The sequence below is a fragment of the Martes martes genome (genome assembly GCF_963455335.1).
Source record: "Martes martes genome assembly, chromosome: 14".
NCBI classification, from domain to species: Eukaryota; Metazoa; Chordata; class Mammalia; order Carnivora; family Mustelidae; genus Martes; species Martes martes.
This window is the reverse complement of record NC_137902.1, coordinates 6000754-6019314: the sequence shown is the minus strand read 5'-3', so window position 1 is coordinate 6019314 and position 18561 is coordinate 6000754. Positions and strand designations below refer to the sequence as shown.

The following is an 18561-nucleotide window of genomic DNA, read 5'->3' as shown; positions in this document are numbered from 1 at the left end:
AGACTGCATGACCCTTCTGGGGAAACACCAAATAGTCCTCTTCATGCAGCTGATTTCTTGTGGCTGATCATGCAAACATCAAGTGAGGAGCAAAGGACGACGGTGGTCTGGAGACTAGGGAACAGCCAAGCTGATAAATGGAACAGAGTCAGGCGAAGAGCTGGTGCTAGGAGTAAAACCAGAAGGAAACAGAAGAGACAGAATAGAAAGAAACAGAGTCAAGAAAAAATAAAAAGACTGAACTATTTGCCATGGGAGCAGAGGGCTGGCGGGAGGGGGAGTGGAACAGTTGGGAGAAATAAGGAAACTGCTCATCAAGGGGTACGGATGGAGAAGATGTCGAACTCCCTCTGAATTAAAGGCAGCCTCTGAAGTGGGCTGCATTTTAATCAAGTTTCCTCAAAAAAACATTTGCACTCTTCCATGAATTACTGGGAGAATCCCAAAGGCATTTTTAGGAGAAAAAGAGCAATTCATGGAGGGTGGTCTCAAAAAGCAAACATTAAAAACAAAAAAACAAAGCCTTCTGTTTCTGCAATAAAATGTGGTTGGAGGAAACGGGGGCTGAGGTGGGCTTGGTCCTCGCCAGCGATGGCCTGGTTTCTGCGTTAACGGCACTGCTTCACGTTTAAAACTCTCACGCTCTAACCACGCTTTCAGACAAAAGCAAAAATGACCGAGGCATGCTTTGAATCAGCTTTCCAGTCACATAATCCTGAGGGACACATCTTTTATAAAACAAATCCCCGTCAGTCCAGGATCTTCCAAACAGTTTTACAAGAAAAATGTTTGTTATATCATAGCAGTGTTCCTGTTCACTGCCCAACTGTGCTGATTCATGAATTTAGGGATCCCTCAAGAAATCTGGAAACCTTATGGAGAAGGGAAAAATAAAGCACCAGGAAAGGTATAATTTCTCATACTTTTACAAGGTTATGAGAAAAAAAAATGTCAAGTTTAGTGACCACGTGTCGCAGGCGTGCTTCCTGGTGATAACTGTATACTCAGGGAGGAAGAACGATGAACCCCAGTGGTACCCACTGGTGTCCCCAGAATGAGCCACCTTTGAAAGGCGTGAAGATCTTGCCCCTTTCCTTTCTCGAGGTGTGAAAGAAGCTGATGTCTCTCTCTGTCCCCTCCCCACCCCCCCTGCCAACTTCCCAATTAACCATGAACAGACACAGCTAATCATACAAACGAACATAGAGCTCTGTGGCAGAAAAAACCCAATTAATTTCCCCTTGAAAACCCCGCTGAAAGGGGCTGGTTGTTTAGATGTTTATACCTTTCAGACCACGAAGGGGTGAAATAAATGACCGGGGGATTTTTCCAAGTGGCCTTGGATCATCGTTTAGAAAATACACAATTCCAGATAATGAAAACAAACACATGAACACAATTTTCCTGTCTCTGCAGTTTTCAGAGAAGTCCAAATTTTCTCATGAATTCAGAGAAATGCAAGCTCAGAGAGCAGCCTAACCACATAATAATAAAAAACCATGGGGGAGGGGCCTGCTCATGGCCGCGAACACTCATTCTTCCATCAGCGGCACACAGAGAGGCTTAAATTACCTCCACATGACTTCGACCTATCTGGGCTGTCCGGTTAAGAAAAAAAAGAAATCATATTTAAAATTTTTGATATGCAGAGCAACATTTGAAACTGATGGCTTGACTGAATTTTCATTTTTGGGGTTATAAACAAAAGCCCTTCCCCAAACAGATAGGAGCATTAGCGTCTGAGGATGGCCCAGCGGTCTCCGTTCCAAGGCGGGGACCGAGGCGTTCTCTGAGTCTTGCTCAAGAAGGAACGAGTTCCCGGGCCTCTCAAAGTCATCACAGCCAAGTTCCCAGAGACAGACTATCCCCTGACAGGCCGCAGCAGGAACTCTGGCACGGGGGCCTTAACCCAGCCCAACTCAAGTCAGAAAAGCAAGTGGAGATTAGGATTTCAATAAACGCTTATCATACCTCCTCCCTCATCTGGGCCAGACGATGCCTATCTTTTATGCACCCCACAGATATCTACAGTGGCTCTCTCTGCGTGTTTGGCACTAGGTCGGGTGCTGGGGACAGAGGGACGGACAAGAAACCCAAGGTCCCGGGCTCATGAGGCTCGCACTCCGGGAGGGGTTAGGAGACAGGATGACAACAAAAAAATCAACAAAAATAAAGCTTAATCTGTCGAAGGGGCAATAGCGGACATAAACAGCATTGTGCAAGGAGAATAAAGATGGGGGCGTGTGATGAAGGCAGCTGCGGCCTGAGGATGAGAGGTCGGCATGTGTGCAGGGAACAGTGTCCGGGTAGATGGAACAGGAGCTGCAGATGTTCTGAGGCTGGGAGACCTTGGAGTGTCGTGGCAACAGGTAGGGTGGCTGTGTGGTCTAGAGAGCGAGGGAGGACTGTAGATGAGCTATGGATGGGGAAACCGTGGCCACGGCAAGGAGGCTGAAGCCTCATCCAGTGACCTGAGCGCAACGGGGAGCCCCTGCACGGAAGCACGCTGGCTGCTGGGAGAATGGATCGTGGGAAGACAGTAGTGGAAGCCAGGAGTGCGGGTGGTTGCTGGTGACGGTTTGGGACAGGAACCGTGGAGATCGGCAAACAGATTCCAGCTGGGTGTGATACAACCAACAACACAAGAACCGCAACAGTGAAGCAGGGGCCCGTGCTTCTGTAGGTGGCCAGATCCGCAAATTAAATGAATCCAGTTTGGTTTGATTTTCCTCTGAGTGAAAGAGGGTCTATGTCGGCTCCCGTGCGGCACGGTGCCGGGACTCTGAGGCCACTTTGTGAAGATTTAGGCCTTCGCCGCCGTCCTGCCACTGGCTTGTGCGGGGGTCGGGGGGTGGGGGGGTGAAGCACACGGATCACACCCGCGTGGGATACGGCCCCCCGGGGCCCTGCTGATGGGCGAGCTGCACAAGCAACCGGCAAGGGAGACCGTTAGCCGGAGGACGGGCTCCGCCTGACCGACTGAGCGCGAACGGGGACACGTTGGGTCCGCAAAGCCGATGGCGGCAGCAGCTCTGTTACTCATTGATTCAGAGTTTCAGGGGACGTAAGTGTCAACAGGAATCTGCACCTGGACAGTTTGGAGGCTCAGCTCACACCGGGGGAGGCTCGGAGCTCAGGGCCGGAGAGGCCATCGCACTGAGCAAGGTCTGGGAAGGAGCAGCCAAGGCAGCGCGAGGAGCTGATACGGGCGGGCGCTGGGGGCAGGTGTGGGCGCGCAGGTGGTCGTGTCCGAGGGGCGGCAGCCGTGCCCGCTAGGAAGACGGAGGCCACGTGGTTCCGGCCACTTCCTGACGCTCAGCTCTGCTCAGGCTCGCCTCGGGCCGTAGACGCCTGTCGCTGCTGCTCCCGCCACCGTGCCTGTCTTCCACTGAACAGACGGGAGAGGCTGTCTAGGGATCGAAAGCCATCGCGCAGGCCCATTGCAGAAGGGCCGTGTTCAAGGACACACGGCAGCCGGAGCGCACGCGGCTTCCTACAGGAAGTATTGCCTTTTCCATTTGACTCATAATTACCCACGCTAATGGAGGGGAACCACAGCACAGATAATCCCCAAAGAAGGGGTAATTCAAACATAATTTACATTTGCCTTTGGGAGGCATTATGTGATTTTTCTCCCGCAGCGAATTTCCCAAGCCTTCGCCTCTCTCTGGCTCAGGCCAGTGTTAGAATCAGTCTGCCTTCTGGCCCGGCTCCTTGATGGAGGGAAGGAGCGTGGCGAGTCGGAGGGCGGCTGAGCCGGGCCAGGGCACTAGGGAGGGGTGGGGTGGGGGGACTCCGGGACCCTGCAGAGGCGAGGTTGCATTACAAGGCCGTGTGACCGCAGGCGCCCTTCCAGGAGCCACTTGGGTTCTCACTCAAATCGAACGTAGGGCCTTGTAAAAATGACAAACCATAGCTCGAGCCTGTATTATTGCCGGTGCAAACCCCGAGCGCTGATTTATTCCTGCTGCTCTGTGAAAGGAAACGCAAATATCTGCAGAAAAATCTCAGCCTGCAAACCAGTCTTCGCCCTAGTTAACATTTAGCGGGGGCAGAAGATGCTGGCGGAAGGCAGGCACAGCTGCTGCATCGCATAAACAGGAGGAGCCCGCAGCAGTTACATTGATTTTTTTTTTTTTTTTGAGTGTAAAATCAGGGGGTGGGAGTGAGGCAGGTGAGTGGCCTCTTTCACGTTCACTGGAGTTGCTGTCCCAAAGCACATGGTCTCTCATTCCAATCCCCAAGGAGTCCCCTTATTTAAGAATCACGTTTCGGACCTTTTTGTTATGTAGATGTACTTTGTGTCATATTTTCTCTTCCACTGAAACAATCACAAAGATCTTTAGAGAAAAATGTTGAGGACGGAGCTGTTACCTTCCCTTTTCAATTTAAAGGTTCATTTGCACCCCAATGTGCGTTATTAACGAAACAACATTGTTATTCAGGTTTTGCGCTCTCCTCTCTGAGTCGGAGTGACTGGAAATTACGGTGCCAACCACAGTCCTAGACAGCCAGAGGCTTCGTTAAGGAACTAAAATACGGCTGGCAAGCAGACACCGAGCCTTGTACTTCTGCGTGAAACGCAAACGTATTCGGGTGTCACTTAAACTGTCAAGTTATAAATCTCACAACGTGGGCCCCGTACATTCACCAAGGCGATCAAAGAAAAGCACCTTGAAAACAAAATGCAAATGTCCTCCTTGTTTATGACTGGAAAACCTACAGCTTAATCACCTCTTCTCCAAGGTCTGGAATGAAGGCGAGAGTGTTTGAAGAGTAAAATAAACATGACCTGGGACCACAGAGACGGGTCTCTGTGATTCCAAGTCTTCAATCTGTCGCTCTAAAATGGGTGGGGGGTGGGGAGAAAGGCAGGACGAAACTCTCTCGAGCTGCTGTTCACGTGTGTGGGGGGATTTTTTTCAAGCTCTGTTCCCTGGGTCTCCACTCCTGAGTATGTGTCAAGGTGGGTCACCGTCCCAGACGGGGGCTCTTCCCCTTCTGTGTGATGGGGGAGGAAGGACTAGGAGGCAGCACGCACCCGCCGTCGGAAACCTTATGAGCAAACTAAGAAATAGAGGACAGCAGGGTCACACAGGCAGAACACCGGGACAGGAAGAAAAGAATGAAACAAAAATGAAGGTTAGGGAAACACAATTCACAGGTGTGAGAGAAATTTTACGAATGAGAAGAAATCATTTAGGATCACGTTTCCTGTTTGAACTCAGAATAAAAATGATGAGGAATGAACAAAGAGGAATAATCCATACGCAGTACTGAATGTTAAGCAGCGTTAACACTCCAAGTCAGGAAAGAGAAAATGTGCTGTCTTTTAAGTGGAACCTTGAAGAACATGTCTCTAGACCACCCCGTGTTAGCACATTTGACATCATATCTATGAAATCCTGATGTCTTGTCAACAGAGGAACAGGAAAGCCAGAGATGAAAATCAGGAAATTGTTCAGAATTTCCTATCTGGTTGTGCTCATTCAAAGTCAGGGCCCCCAGCCAAATGTGGCTACCCTCACTCCTTTTTTAGAGTGTTCTACGGCTGGGGCGCCTGGGTGTCTCAGTGGGCTCAGCCTTCTGCTCAGGTCATGGTCCCAGATCCTGGGATCAGAGCCCCACGTAGGCTCTCTGCTCAGCGGGGAGCCTGCTTCTCCCTCTTCCCCTCCCCTTCCCCCCACTCATGCACGTGCTCCCGCTCTTTCACTCACTTTCTCTCTCTCAAACAAATAAAATCTTAAAAAAACAAGAATGTTCTGCTGCGGCCTGTGGCACCCAAGTGATACTGGACATAAAAGGGTCAGGCAGCCGTTTGGGGTGGAGGTTTCCTGATAATGGGATATGGGTAATGCACCAGAGGGTACCAGAGCCCCTGTGTTTCCGTCTGCTTAGCAGGCAGGAAGATCTCTGACCCGGGCTTCACCAGGCGACGACTCTGCCCCCTTCTGCGGCAGAAGGAGAGAAGTTTGATGAGCAGAGCCAGGAGCCGGTGGCCAGAAAACACGGGAGTGTTTGGACAGTCTCAGGAAGGAAGGAAGGACAGGCACGGGCAGCATGGACAGTAAGCAACCCTCCTTAGCCACACCGTGTGGCCAAGATTCCACTCACCTCTGCAGGGGCACGCAGGCAAAGACTGAGGATGTCATGCAAATCATCGCAAAGACCCCAACTGTAAAACAGACTTGCTAATGAAGAAGGCTCCATATTGTCTTTCTCCTCCTGAGGAAGGAGAACTGCCCAGTGGGCAGGTGGGGGTCCATTCTTGTCTTGTTTATCATTGTGGGTGCTGTGGTGGGGTGCAACCCTGGGTCTAGGCCCACAGTCGCTTCTCACTGACCACAATGAATGGTAATTTTGTTGGCCTCTGAGCCAGACTTTATGCAGCACAGGCTGATGAGGCTGAGGCTGCCATTTGCAAAAACAGTGATGGAGGTTTCGGTATTTGGTGATGCTGTGCACACAAGATATCAACCACTCCAGATCCCCCACACACAACATGCAGACAACGAAACTTCTCCAGCTGTCTTCGCCCTGGGGCCCCCTAGCTAGAGCCCCCGCTCCCCGGAAGCATGACCCTGATTCCCCCCTACCCTTCTTGGCCATGTCCGGGAGGGTGGTGGGAGCCAGTTCCCTGTAGGGAGCGCAGACGTGCTGTGATGTGACCCGCAGGACCCCCAGGTGCCCTTCAGCTTCTCCACCGGGAAGAGCTTGTATTTGTTCGTTTCACTTTCCATGGGTTCCAAGATATAGGTGCTATTTTCAAATGTAATAAGTCCCCTGTTGAAGAAGAAATAAGAAAAAAACATATAATTTTAAGGGTAGTTCTTTGTTTATGGCCAAGGCTCTGTTCTTAATGAGAGAAGAAATACAAAGAGAAAAGCCAATTTATTTATATTCTCAGGTTTTTAATTGGGAAGGACATTTCTGAGCCATATGTTTGCATGGATTCATCTTGCAAATGTTTTGAAAACAAGTCTGGGAAATGTTTTGTCTCAAATATTTTACGGTAAAGAGTAGACTGTGTTTAGCCTCTATGTGTTTTTTTTTTAAATTTTGATTTATAATTTTTTTCTTCTCAAAGATATATTTCTGGGGAAAAGAGTTGAGAGATGTTTCATCTGCTTAGAAAGTAACTCTATCTGAATTAGCAGATGGGAAGGGAAATCTTTTTCTTTAAAGGAAAATCCTTGCATGTGAATTATTCAGCCCGATCAACTACGCTTCCTAAATATTTGAAAGGATTCTGATATGAGGTTGAGTATAAACTTACACTTATGGATGGGAACCGTGAATAAAGGAAGCTGTGTAGGTGCACGAAGCATTAGAACTGCTTCTCGAAGGCTGAGTTCTGCCCCCTGCTCTGACTTTGTTAAAGTTGGATTACTCCTCATAGGAACCAAGACTACTGGGAGATGTCCCAGCCCTGAGGCTGGCGAGGCAGCCTTCAGAGTCTGGCAGTCTGGGGGTAAGCTCTAGGTGCGTGACCTTGACCTCTTTGAACCTTGGTTTCCTTACCTGGAAAATGGGATAATAAGACCTATTTCTCAGGGCTGCTATGTCATCCAGTTAAAACTTTTAGCCTTGTGGAGGCCATAAATCAGTGCTTAAATGGTAGTTGTCTTCTTTGTTATTAACAAGGGCACGTCCATGGATTAGGCTGCTGTTAACATGTTATTCCAAATACCAAATTCTTGACAATTTCAGGAAGATCTTGTGTTTTGATAACACATCTGCCCACATAGGGGCCATTTATGACTCCCTGATGTGAAATAGAGCAGTAGTATGATAAATCCACTTCTGGGAATGAGAAGAAGAAAGACAGAAACCTTTGATGTAACTTTTACATTTGGGAATAGAAGTATAAGTTCTTTCAAAAAACAGACAAATGTGCTGAACATTCCACCTTGTAGAGACAGACAGAGGTATCAGGCCACGGACCACAATGCGTGTCTGACCTTCTGGAGCAAGACAGAGCCTAGGCAGTGTCTGCTTCCCAGAAACAAGCAGCGCTAACCCAGAGGTGTCAGCTTCCTTCAAGTGATGGGGCACATTGGCCTACATGATGGTTTTTGTCTCTCTCTTTTCCAGGGTGGCACAGTAAAGCACTTTAATTTAAAAGGCTCTTCTTGATATGGAAAGACGGATTTTCTTTGGAGAAATGGCAATTTAAGTAACAGTAAACTGGCAGTTTTAAGGCTTCCCACATAATAACAGAAGCTTCTAGGGACTTCCATTCTTTAGCAAGGCAACCACAATCTCTCCGCTAGAGAAACGCATCACATTTCCGAGTGAGACTTATTGCACTGTAAGCAGACATGTCTAACATAGTAAACCTTAACCTTTTTTGAGACATGAACCCTTTTATACTCTCCCCTGAAAAATACACATGTGTGTATATTGCAATATTTTGCAGATAATGTCAGAAGACTGGGGACTGTGGATGAGGTTCAGGGGCTCCAGGTTTAGGGCAGTGGCTCTAACAAATAATTTATATTGCATCAACCCAAGGACTTGAGCATGCCTTTGTCCTTAAGACATAGCTGAAAAAGTTGGTTGCTCCATCAGTCTTCTTCAGAAAATCTCAGCCTTTTTCCAAAACAGGGACCTTGTGAAATGTTCCTTTGTCATTCATTATTGCTTGCTTCAGTCATTCGCTCATGTTATGCTTATTGTTCCAAGTTGAGCCTGTGTGCTGTGAAAGCAGGCACCGTCCTATGCTTATTGAAGGCCCATTTCATTTAGTCGCTTTTAGATTTTAATAGAATGATGGGATCTCAATACTCAAATAGTATGGAAGGAAGAGGTTTGGAGGAGTCAAGTGTGTATTTGGAATACAAATGGTGAACAAATACTCTCTACTCAATTCATTGTTACTCAGCTGGTTTGCTCTATCAGTCCTATGTAATGAAGTTATAGACAAAGGCAAAGAGAAAGATCTTGCCCGGAATGCCTGTGCCCCAACTCATGTCTTTGTGCGTCTCTAGCAGATTGTATGGACATGACTTTGGCCATCAACTCTGTTGGGGTGGCTTGTATCTCTCTTCTTAAAGAGTTCTTTGTGAAATAAAACTTAGATTTCAAAGTTTGGAATGGGTAACAGGGGATTTTTGTTTATTAAAGTTCATTTTAAATAGCCTCAATTAAGAAAGAGTACTTAAAAATGACAGGCCAAGGGAATGTGGAAGACAAACACACTTGAAGGGAAAATATGGATTTGCAAAAAAACTGACCTTCCTGCCCTAAAACAAAGATGACACCAACATTTCATGTGATACCGCAACGTTTTCTCTTTTGCGTTAGCGTTAAGTAAGCTGGACGCTCACAGTAAAATATGTCACCAAGTTGTAATCATGAGAAACAAATTACTGAAAAAGTTTTTCTACTTAATGGAAAATTTTTAGAAATTGTTACTTAGTCATAAAAATGTTCTCATATCTCCTTTTATCTTTCAAGTCATCCAAAGGCCAGATGTTGAGAAACTGGGGTGAAGGCTCTCCCTTCGCTCGGAACAATTGGCAGCCTGTAGGACAACTTAATTAAATAATTGCTTTGGACTGTCGTGGGTATAATTAATCATTTAGCCCTAGAGATTGCTGGAAACAACAGTGGACACAAAATTCAAGGATTCAGGGTTTCTGAGATGTAAAATTTTGATGTTCTCACAGCCCTTGCTGGCCCTAAGCTAGATAAGCGAGTGTAATTTAAGGGAATGTCAAAGACATTTAGCTGTAAACTTGGAGTTGGAAGTATCTCAGAGTATGGAATTTAAACCCAGCAGACTTTGAAGTTGGGGTTCTTTCCCCTTGCCAGAGTGGGGCAGAAAAATGAAGACCCCAGGTACCTTCTCTAGGGGGAGATTAGGAGAATTGGGAGGATTGGGAGGATGCTGGAAGGTACGGAACCGGCCATCATGGTGGGCAGTGGACTGAGAGTAGTGCATAGAGGAAGAAGAGAAAGGGGCGGTTGGGGGTGATGAGGGCCACTCCGATGGTGCTCTGCCTGGGCTGTGCCCCTTGCACTAATCACCCAGAGGATCTGCACACGGTTGCAGCTCTGGTGATCATCCCCCCTGTCCAAGGCAGGTGGGAGGCTGGAGGCAGAGCTGGGACCTGTGTACCCCAGCCCTGCACCTTTCAGCCATCCAGCGCTCCCGTCTCCCTCTAGCGCTCTTCTGAGAGGGGCCTGGGGTCCTGCACAAGGATGAGCACAAAGCGGGGAGAAAAAAGTCAGAGAACACAGGCAGCCTTCCTTTAAATTTTAAAATCCTGTTATTTTTCCTTCAATAGAAACTTAGAGGAATCTATTAAAATTTTAAATTGACTTTGTGAGCTTTCAAAGTGAAAACTCAGGAGGCCTGTATTTCCTCGAGATAAGTTTTTGTTTTTCTCAAAATTCAGTTTTTAATCTCCAAAGCAACGGTGCATCAGGCAATAACACGGCTTAATGTGGTTGTTCTTATTACGATTTTTCTTGCTACTCCCAGGCAAGCCGGAGAGTGGCACGGATTTTGACTACCTGTAATAAGGTAACGATTAGAATATATGAATTACCCGGACTAGTTCCACGTTCAATTGCTAATTGAATTTTCTTGCAAAAAAAAGACTTTTGGTCTCAATATCAGGCTGCCAATCATCAGTTGGAAATGCGGTTGGCATGAAATCTAATTTCAGCTCTTTCCTGGGGGAGCCCAGGGGTAAACACAATATCCCACCGCACCACGCTGGGTACAGCGATGGCGGCGGTTAGTAGTGAACGCGCAAGCACTGGAGGGCTTACTGCCAACAAGTAATTTCCATGGGAACCACTCGTGCATGATCAGGACAAACTTGCATCGTCCCCTACGGCGTGGGAAGCCCTGGGCGGGCTCTGGTAGAACCCCAAAGACATCTCACCCACGGTTCTCGTTTCAAATGTAATTCATACCCGGGTCTGGGAGGCATATGACAAAAGGGGTAAAATGTTAGACTATTATAAAAGATTCTAATAGTAGTTGGGACTGGCACATCAATGATAACAACAACAACAACAATAATAATAATCATACTGGCAGCTCGGATTTATGAAGGCACCGCCCCCGAGCCAGGCTCCTTTTTAAAAAGAACAGTTGATCGAGAGGTGATTCAATATACCGTGAAGTTCACTCTTAAAGCAGGCAATTCAGTGATTTTTAGTACATTCGATGAGATGTGCAAACATCACCACTGACTCTAGAACATTTTCACCACCTCCTCAAACACCATGTCCCTGTTACCAGTCATTCCATGGGCTCTCCTGCCCCATGAGCCCGGCTTCTGAATCCTCTATTTTCTCTCATAATCACAGCAATCCTTTCAGAGCAGGTATCATAAGCTCCTTTTACGAAGAGGATGCTAATGCTAAGGGTCCGAGGTCACTGTGGTGGGTGAAATAGTGTTGCCCAAAAGGATATGTCTGACTCCCAGCCCTTCAACCTGTGAATGGGACCCTTGGAAACAAGGTCTTTGCAGATGGGGTCTTGTTAAGGATCTCAAGATGAGCTCCTCCTGGGCTGACAGTGGGCCCTAAATTCAATAACACGTGCCCCCTTCGAGAAAAAGGAGAAGACAGAGACATGGCAGGGAGGCCACGTGAAGGTGGTGGCAGAAACCTGTGACGGGGCGACCAGCCAGCGCAGGCCAGCGGTGGCCTGTAGCCACCACAAGTCAGGAGCCAGGCATGGGCGAAGCCTCAGTCCAACGCTGAGGACTCCTTGACCTCAGACTCCCGGCCTCGAGAACGGTGACAATACATTTCTGTGGCTCTCGGCTCCCAAGCATGTGGTGACTTCTGGTGGCTCTAGGACCCTCACACAGTCACCCAGCTGGCCAGCGGCACAGCCAGGACGCCCCGGCTGTGGACCTGGCCCGCGAGCCATTCCGTCCTCCACGGCCACGCTAGATGGTGGGCCCTCTCTCCTCGGCACCGAGGACTCCCTCTGAGGAGGGCACGGCTGAGTTCTGAATGCCAAGGCCGCCCACAGGCTGGACGGTCAGCTCGGTGCTGACTGAGGGAGCGTCATCCATCACCCGTGCAAAATGGGGGGCCCTGAGGGGAGTTTTGGAGGATGGGAGAACTGGAGGGTGGGGAGCATGAAGGCCGGTGAGTGGCCTTGAAGGAGCAGGAGCTGAGGAGAGAGAATGTTCAGAGTGTGCAAGCACCCCACGCACACGAGGGTGTGGGCGAACGGCCGGTGGGGGCCGTGGAAGGAAGGCGGGGCACAGCATCTGGGCTTCCTTCTCTGTCTCCATCTTTCACCTTGGCTTTGGCCTTGGCTGCCCCGCGGCCTCACTGCACACGGTTCCACACCCTCCATGCGGACTAAAAGTGCCTCTTGCTCACGCTTCCAACTCCCGGCCGCCGGAGCTCTGCCCTTGCTGTCCCCTCCTTCCTCGGCCTCTCCCCTCCCCCACCCGGGGGGTCTCTACAGATCCGCAGGCTCCTTCCGTGGGACCGGGGGTGCCCGGCCCTCTGGCCCGTGGGACGCAGCTGCTTCCGGGCTAGGGCCGTGTTCTGCTCCTCGGGGTTCCCACCCAACGGCCTTGCACCGTTCCTGCCGCAGCCCCCTGGCTGCAATGACCTTCCAGGCCGATGCAAGCTTCCGCTCAGCCGACCTTCGGGACGGCCCGGCATCCCGGGCCCTTCCGTGGGTCTCTGGCGGTTCTGTGCACGCCCACGTCACAGCTCTCGCTACACGGTGCCCACACGGCCTCCGGCTGCTTTCCACACCCAGGGAGGATCTTTCTCACTCGCAGTGGTTTTCCCAGCCGGGCACTGGGACTGGCATGACCGGCGGGGATCAGGACGCGAGAAGCCGGCCTGCCAGCGGTTGCACACGCGTGTGAGGGAGCGAGAGGCTCTGATCGCAGGCCGTAGGGAGCCCTGTGGCTCTGCGTGCGGGGGCGGTGGCAGGACTTCCGCTATGATCAGGCAGTGTTTCTGCAACATGACCTTCTGGAACGTGCAAGATGGCTGTGAAGGGCAGGGTGGAGGCAGGAAGCACGGGTGGGAGGCAGTTAAACAGTCTTGGAGCAAGGGCTGGTCTAGGGTGGTGACGCGGAAGCCTGCGGGGGCTGGAGCACCAGAGGGGTCGTCAAAGGTCACCACAGGCCAAGCTTAGGAGCCAGAGATGGGCTGGACCTTCCGTGGAAAAGAGGTAGGAGGGGAGCCCATCTGGGGACTGAGAAGTTTTGATTTGGACACTTTGGCATTTTGAGGGAGAGTGGGTGGTGCAGGGGAGCGCTGACACTTGACCTTGGGCAACCTTCAGGATGGACACCAGGGCAGCCCTGCAGACGGCGCAGATGAGCTGTGATCCCAGCACTGGCTCCCACCGATGTTCCCACAGGACCACGGAATGCACGTCTCCTCCTCCGGAGGAGGAGGACAGGACAAGGAGAACCCGGGCTGGAGGTGGCAGGTGCGGCCAGAGGGCTGGAGGGCAGGCAGCGTAGGCCAGGCCCTAGAAGCTGAGGGAGCAGAGGGTCTCAGTGCAGAGCTCAAGGTCGAATTAACTTTACCTCCTCCCTAGCCAATTTCTTCCTTAATATGACCTTAGAGATGTTTTAAAAATTTGGACTGGCCAAGGGACACCTGGGTGCCTGTCGGTGAAGCTTCTGACTCTTGACTTCGGCTCAGGTCATGATCTCAGGATCTTGAGATCAAGCCCCACATCTGGCTCTGCCCTCAGCGCAGAGTCTACTTGTCCCTGTCCCTCGGCTCCTTCCCCCGTTCTCTCTCTCTCAAATAAATGAATTAATTTAGAAAAATTTGGACTGTCGAAGATTATCACTGACCACTTAATGGCTTGGGAGAGCATGTTTTCTCCACCGAGGTTGCCTGAGCACCTATAACTTTCCAGGATCTAGGCTGAGCCCAGCGCCCCGCCTGCAGGGAACTCACGGTCTGGCAGACAGGAAAGGGAACGCAAGGTCATCTCTGTGCACCTGACTTTCTGGCCCGTTAGGCCACTTGGGGGCAAGCCATTTAGGTTGAGCTGTGAGATCTGATAAAAAACCACACCCAACCAGGTGAGCGACCTGGAGGGAAGGCATGAGGGGCCAGGAAGGCGGGGAGCCACGGCGCTGGACGTGGGTGCCTGCGGGAAGCCCGCGGCTCAGTTTCCAGCCTGCCTGGCTCCCGCCGTCTGCTCTTCCTCCAAGACTCTTTCCTCCTCTTTATCAGCGGAGATTTCTGGGTGATTTTTTCAAATGGGTCAATTCAACTTGTCTGTTAAATTGTAAATAATAATAATACAGTATAAAAGCAGAACTTCTTTTTTTTCTTTTACAATGGTTGCCTTTCCCTTAAATTGCAAATGATTACTTTCGTTATAATGGTTATTTCTGACTCCATGGACCATAACACTGGTTAATTCTACCTTTGAAAAATAAATTGATTGACTATTTTTCAGTAGTATGGGACAAGATGTATTCCTGCATTCTGTGCCATATTTGATTTCATCATATAAAATTTGGTGCAGCAAACTCTTTTTATTATACAGTTTAAAGGAACATAATAATGTATGTCCTTACTGGGGTAACAAAGAGACTCACATCTGAATATTTGTATGCAACTGAATTTCTGAAAACATTTTGTGCCGTCTCTCACATTGAAGGCGAGTGCTGAGAGCTCCAGGCACTACAAGCAACGTATCAGAAATGTTCCCCATCGTGAAGGTATGTGAACGTACAGCAAGGTATACCAGTCAGCTACCAATAGAGCGAGGAAGGATGGGAGCCTTAACGCAGGGATGTGGAGAGATGTTTATAAATCACCTGCTCCGTGGCAGGAAAGGGCTGCCTGTGACAGTGCGGAGGAGGCAGTGTTGATCCGCGTGGGGAGAATCTTTGGGAGGCAGGGACGGGGCTTCACGCGGAGGCGTCATTTGATTTGGTGAAGCTTTTAAAGCCAAATGGAAGGCGGAGAGAGAAGCATGTCCCAGGCAGGACAGCAGGGACAAAGACGGGGAGATGCATGAGGAATGCTCTGGAAACAGCCAGAAAACAGTGGAATTGGGGGGGGGGCTTCCTCGAGGTAGAGTCATGCCTTCCCGTGGCTCTGCTGAGCATCACAGGAGAACACGCAGAGGCGCGTAAGTGTGGGAGATGCCTCTTTCTCAAGACAGAAGCTATGCCTTGGAACAGTGTCGCATGGTGTGGGGACCAGCCCGCCGATGGCGGAGCCTCAGTCAGGAGCTCTCGCCATGGTGGTAGTAACACCGCCCCTACCCTCAGGGAAGCAGAAACCATAAGGATGATGAGAAAGAAGGTCTGGCCCCCACCGTGTGTCACCACCACCCCAAGGGACACATGTGTGTGCACATGTGTGTACATGCATCCGAGAGTGTGTTAGTATGTGTGTGTAAGTCCACAAGTGTGAGTATGCCAGCCACGGACAATGGTGAACGACAGTGTAAGTGTGCCTGCACGCGAGGACGGAAGTGCAGGCATGAGGTGTGAGTGTGAGTGTGAGTGTGAGTGCATGCACGCTTTGTGCTCAAGCAGCTTCAGCCCCATCTAAGAGTGAAATCAGTATTACAACCCGTCCTAGTTTACAACCCGAGATACCAGTGTCCTCATCTATGGAGGGAATGGTGGGCTTCAGTCTGTTAAACCACCGAATTTCCTTCAGAAATTCTGTCTCCTTTCAACCACCGGGCCTGCCGGGGATGGGAGAACACGTGGCTTATCCCAGAAGTGGGAGACCCCAAGACTCCTTGGGCCCGACACGAGCAGGAGCTGAGAAGGTGGGGCAAGAGAACGAGAAGAAATGGGGAGAGACAGCGTCTTCCCTCAAGGAACTCCTCATGCTCCAGCCAGAGCCGGGTGGGGAGGGGAAGGTGGCATTTGTGAATAAAATCGGGACATGGGGACATGCTGTTCTGATGCTGCAGCAGGAGCGTGCCAGGGCCACACGTCTGTCCTATGACAGAACCAGGGTGGCACCTCTAGGGAGGGAGCAGACTTCTGTCCCCAGCTGGGTCCCTGTGCAGTGCCATGTGGGGGAGTCCCTGACGCCCGCGGGGATGCTGTGGGTTAGGGGCTTACGTGTAGGGGGCGTGAGGCACAAAGCAGGGAGAGCAAATGAGAGTCCAGAATGTCAAAGGAGAACCATGCATCTCTGCACTGGAACTGTGCTGATGAGGACTGAGCATTTTGAGGACACATAGGCTAATGAGGACTGAGCATTCTGGGGAGATGTGTGAAACGGCAGAAAATTAACTTATATCTGAACTTTGCTTTTGTCTTTTTTTTTTTTTTTAAAGATTTTATTTTATTTATTTAACAGAGAGAGAGAGAGAATCACAAGTAGGCAGAGCAGCAGGTAGAGAGAGAGGGAGAAGCAGGCTCCCCGCTGAGCAAAGAGCCCGATGCGGGGCTCGATCCCAGGACCCTGAGATCATGACCTGAGCCAAAGGCAGAGGCTTAACCCACTGAGCCACCCAGGTGCCCCTGAACTTTGCTTTTGACCTGGAGTCCTTTCGAAGTAAGAACAGACTCCACGGCTGCACTTACTGTTATGACCCATTTTCCACACTGCTCTCCGCCATCCCCTCCGGTGAAGAGCTGTTCCCTCTTTAATCCTGCTTTCTGCTGGGATCTTTATGCTTTTCTCTCTCCTTATCTTCCCTCCCTCAAGCTTCAAATGAAGAAGGCGGACTTGCTTGCTTCCTTCCTCTCTTGTCTCTCCCGGGACCGAGTTGTTCCTAGCTGCCCACGTGTGATCCAGCCTTCTGGAAGCAGTGCAGGACGCTCCTTCCCTGCTCTTTCTCTGCAGAGCTGTAATCTGCCGGGCTCTAATGAATGTGTCCCCCAGGACATTTGGGTTTCCCCCCACATTCCTAGATCTGAGTATGCTTTTGGGTCACACCATACTGAACAGAATTTTTAATGCCTATTTATTCTTTTCTAAATCCGCCGGGCTGGTGCCATGAGGGCTGACTCTCCCCTTTATCTCCAGGCTCAATCGCTGCTTCTTCCGGTGGGTAGTTGGTCCAGCAGAGCTTTTTCTCTGGTCTGATTCTCTGCTTGCGAGGTCACAAGGTTGACTCCTTAACTCCAGAATTTCTCCAGGGTTGCGCAGTCTGCTGCTTTTGTCACAACAGCACAAAGAGCTGGTAAGTCCGAATTCTCAGGAGCGCCATCCCCCTCGGGATCCCCCATCACCGTCCCCACCCATCTTGATGGTCGACACCAGACGGCACGCAGCACGTACTCTTCTGACTTTTCCTGAAATCCCAGCCACGAGTAACTTCACAGCATTCCTCTCTGCCCGATTATGGTCTGTGCCAAGTACCCTGGACGGAACATCGCCCAGGTGCTGGAGACGAGAGGTAGAGGCTGAGAAGCAGATGCTCCTCAAACCGGACAGAGAGACTGGCCTCTCCATGTGGGAGGACAGGTACCTGCGCCTTTGGCGGGCAGCCCCAGAAGAAGGACGGGTGTTGTGGCCGAGGGACATCGCCAAGCACAGAAGGCAGGTTTATCCTGTTCGAATATTACTCCGGGAATACGCTATCCAATTGTTCCTCTTCGTTTTCTATTTTTTAAAGATTTATTTATTTGTTTGAGAGAGAGGGAGAGCACAAGCAGGAGGGGCGGAGGAAGAGGGAGAGAGATTCTCAAGCAGATGGCAGCTGAGCTCAGAGCCTGACGCGGGGCTTGATCCCACGACCCTGGGATTATGACCTGAGCCAAAACCAAGAGTCAGATGCTTAACTGACTGAGCCACCCAGGTGCCCCCTTCCTCTTCATTTTTTAAAACTAATTAATTAATGTCGCTGGTTTGTAAATGGAATACCTTGGAGAGACCCCTTTCTCTTTACCTATCAAGAGTTTGAAAGGCCTATGAAAATCACCTGAAAATTACCAGACCAATCCCGATGCCTCTGTTAATGCCTGTTCTCAGTTTTGATGGTCTAAAACTTCTTCACAGATGTGTAGAAGCCATTGTTGGAAGAGGCCTGTTTGCTGCTTACTGTCTTGGCCCTCATTTTCCCTTTCTCTGGCAAAAGCCCCCTGGTTTTCCTTGGAGCACTCACTCTCCCCGCTTCCCATCCTTGGGGTTGGGTGTGGTTCACCCCCAGCCTGACCCAGGGAGTTAAACCAGAGCATCACAACCACCACTGGCCACTGTGATTGTTTCAGGGATGGACCAATGACCCAGTCAGGGCCAATCAGAGGTATTTTAGGGGAACTCTGCGGAACTTGAAAGAGGGGTCCTCATACTTCTACGATCTCTGAGGATATAAGCCTAAGGCTGCCTGCAACCCCTCTGTGACCACACACACACACACAGACACACAGACACACACACAGCCATGTACGAAAATAAAACCAACACAGAAGAAAGTGGAGGCCCGAGTGGAGAGAGAATGGACTCTGACAGCATTAGTTAGACCCTGTGTCCAGCCATGCCTGAAGCCACCTCTGGTCTTTTAAGTAGGAGGAGTCTACCTTCAAGTTTTGTCTGCTTTTTTTCTTTGCCAGTTCAAGATTAGCTTTTCTGTTCTTGCACACTTAGACATTTATGTTCACT

General features: G+C 50.1%; 1 protein-coding gene across 1 annotated transcript in view; it reads right to left on the bottom strand.

Annotated features, from left to right (window-relative positions):
- Window positions 1-18561, bottom strand: part of ADAM12 (ADAM metallopeptidase domain 12) — a gene marked incomplete at its 3' end in the record, with an annotated part of 325053 nt that overhangs the window by 80329 nt on the left and 226163 nt on the right. The window contains 1 exon segment of the mRNA XM_080822952.1: window positions 6597-6783. Within this exon segment, the coding sequence (XP_080679078.1) occupies window positions 6597-6783 (187 nt within the window).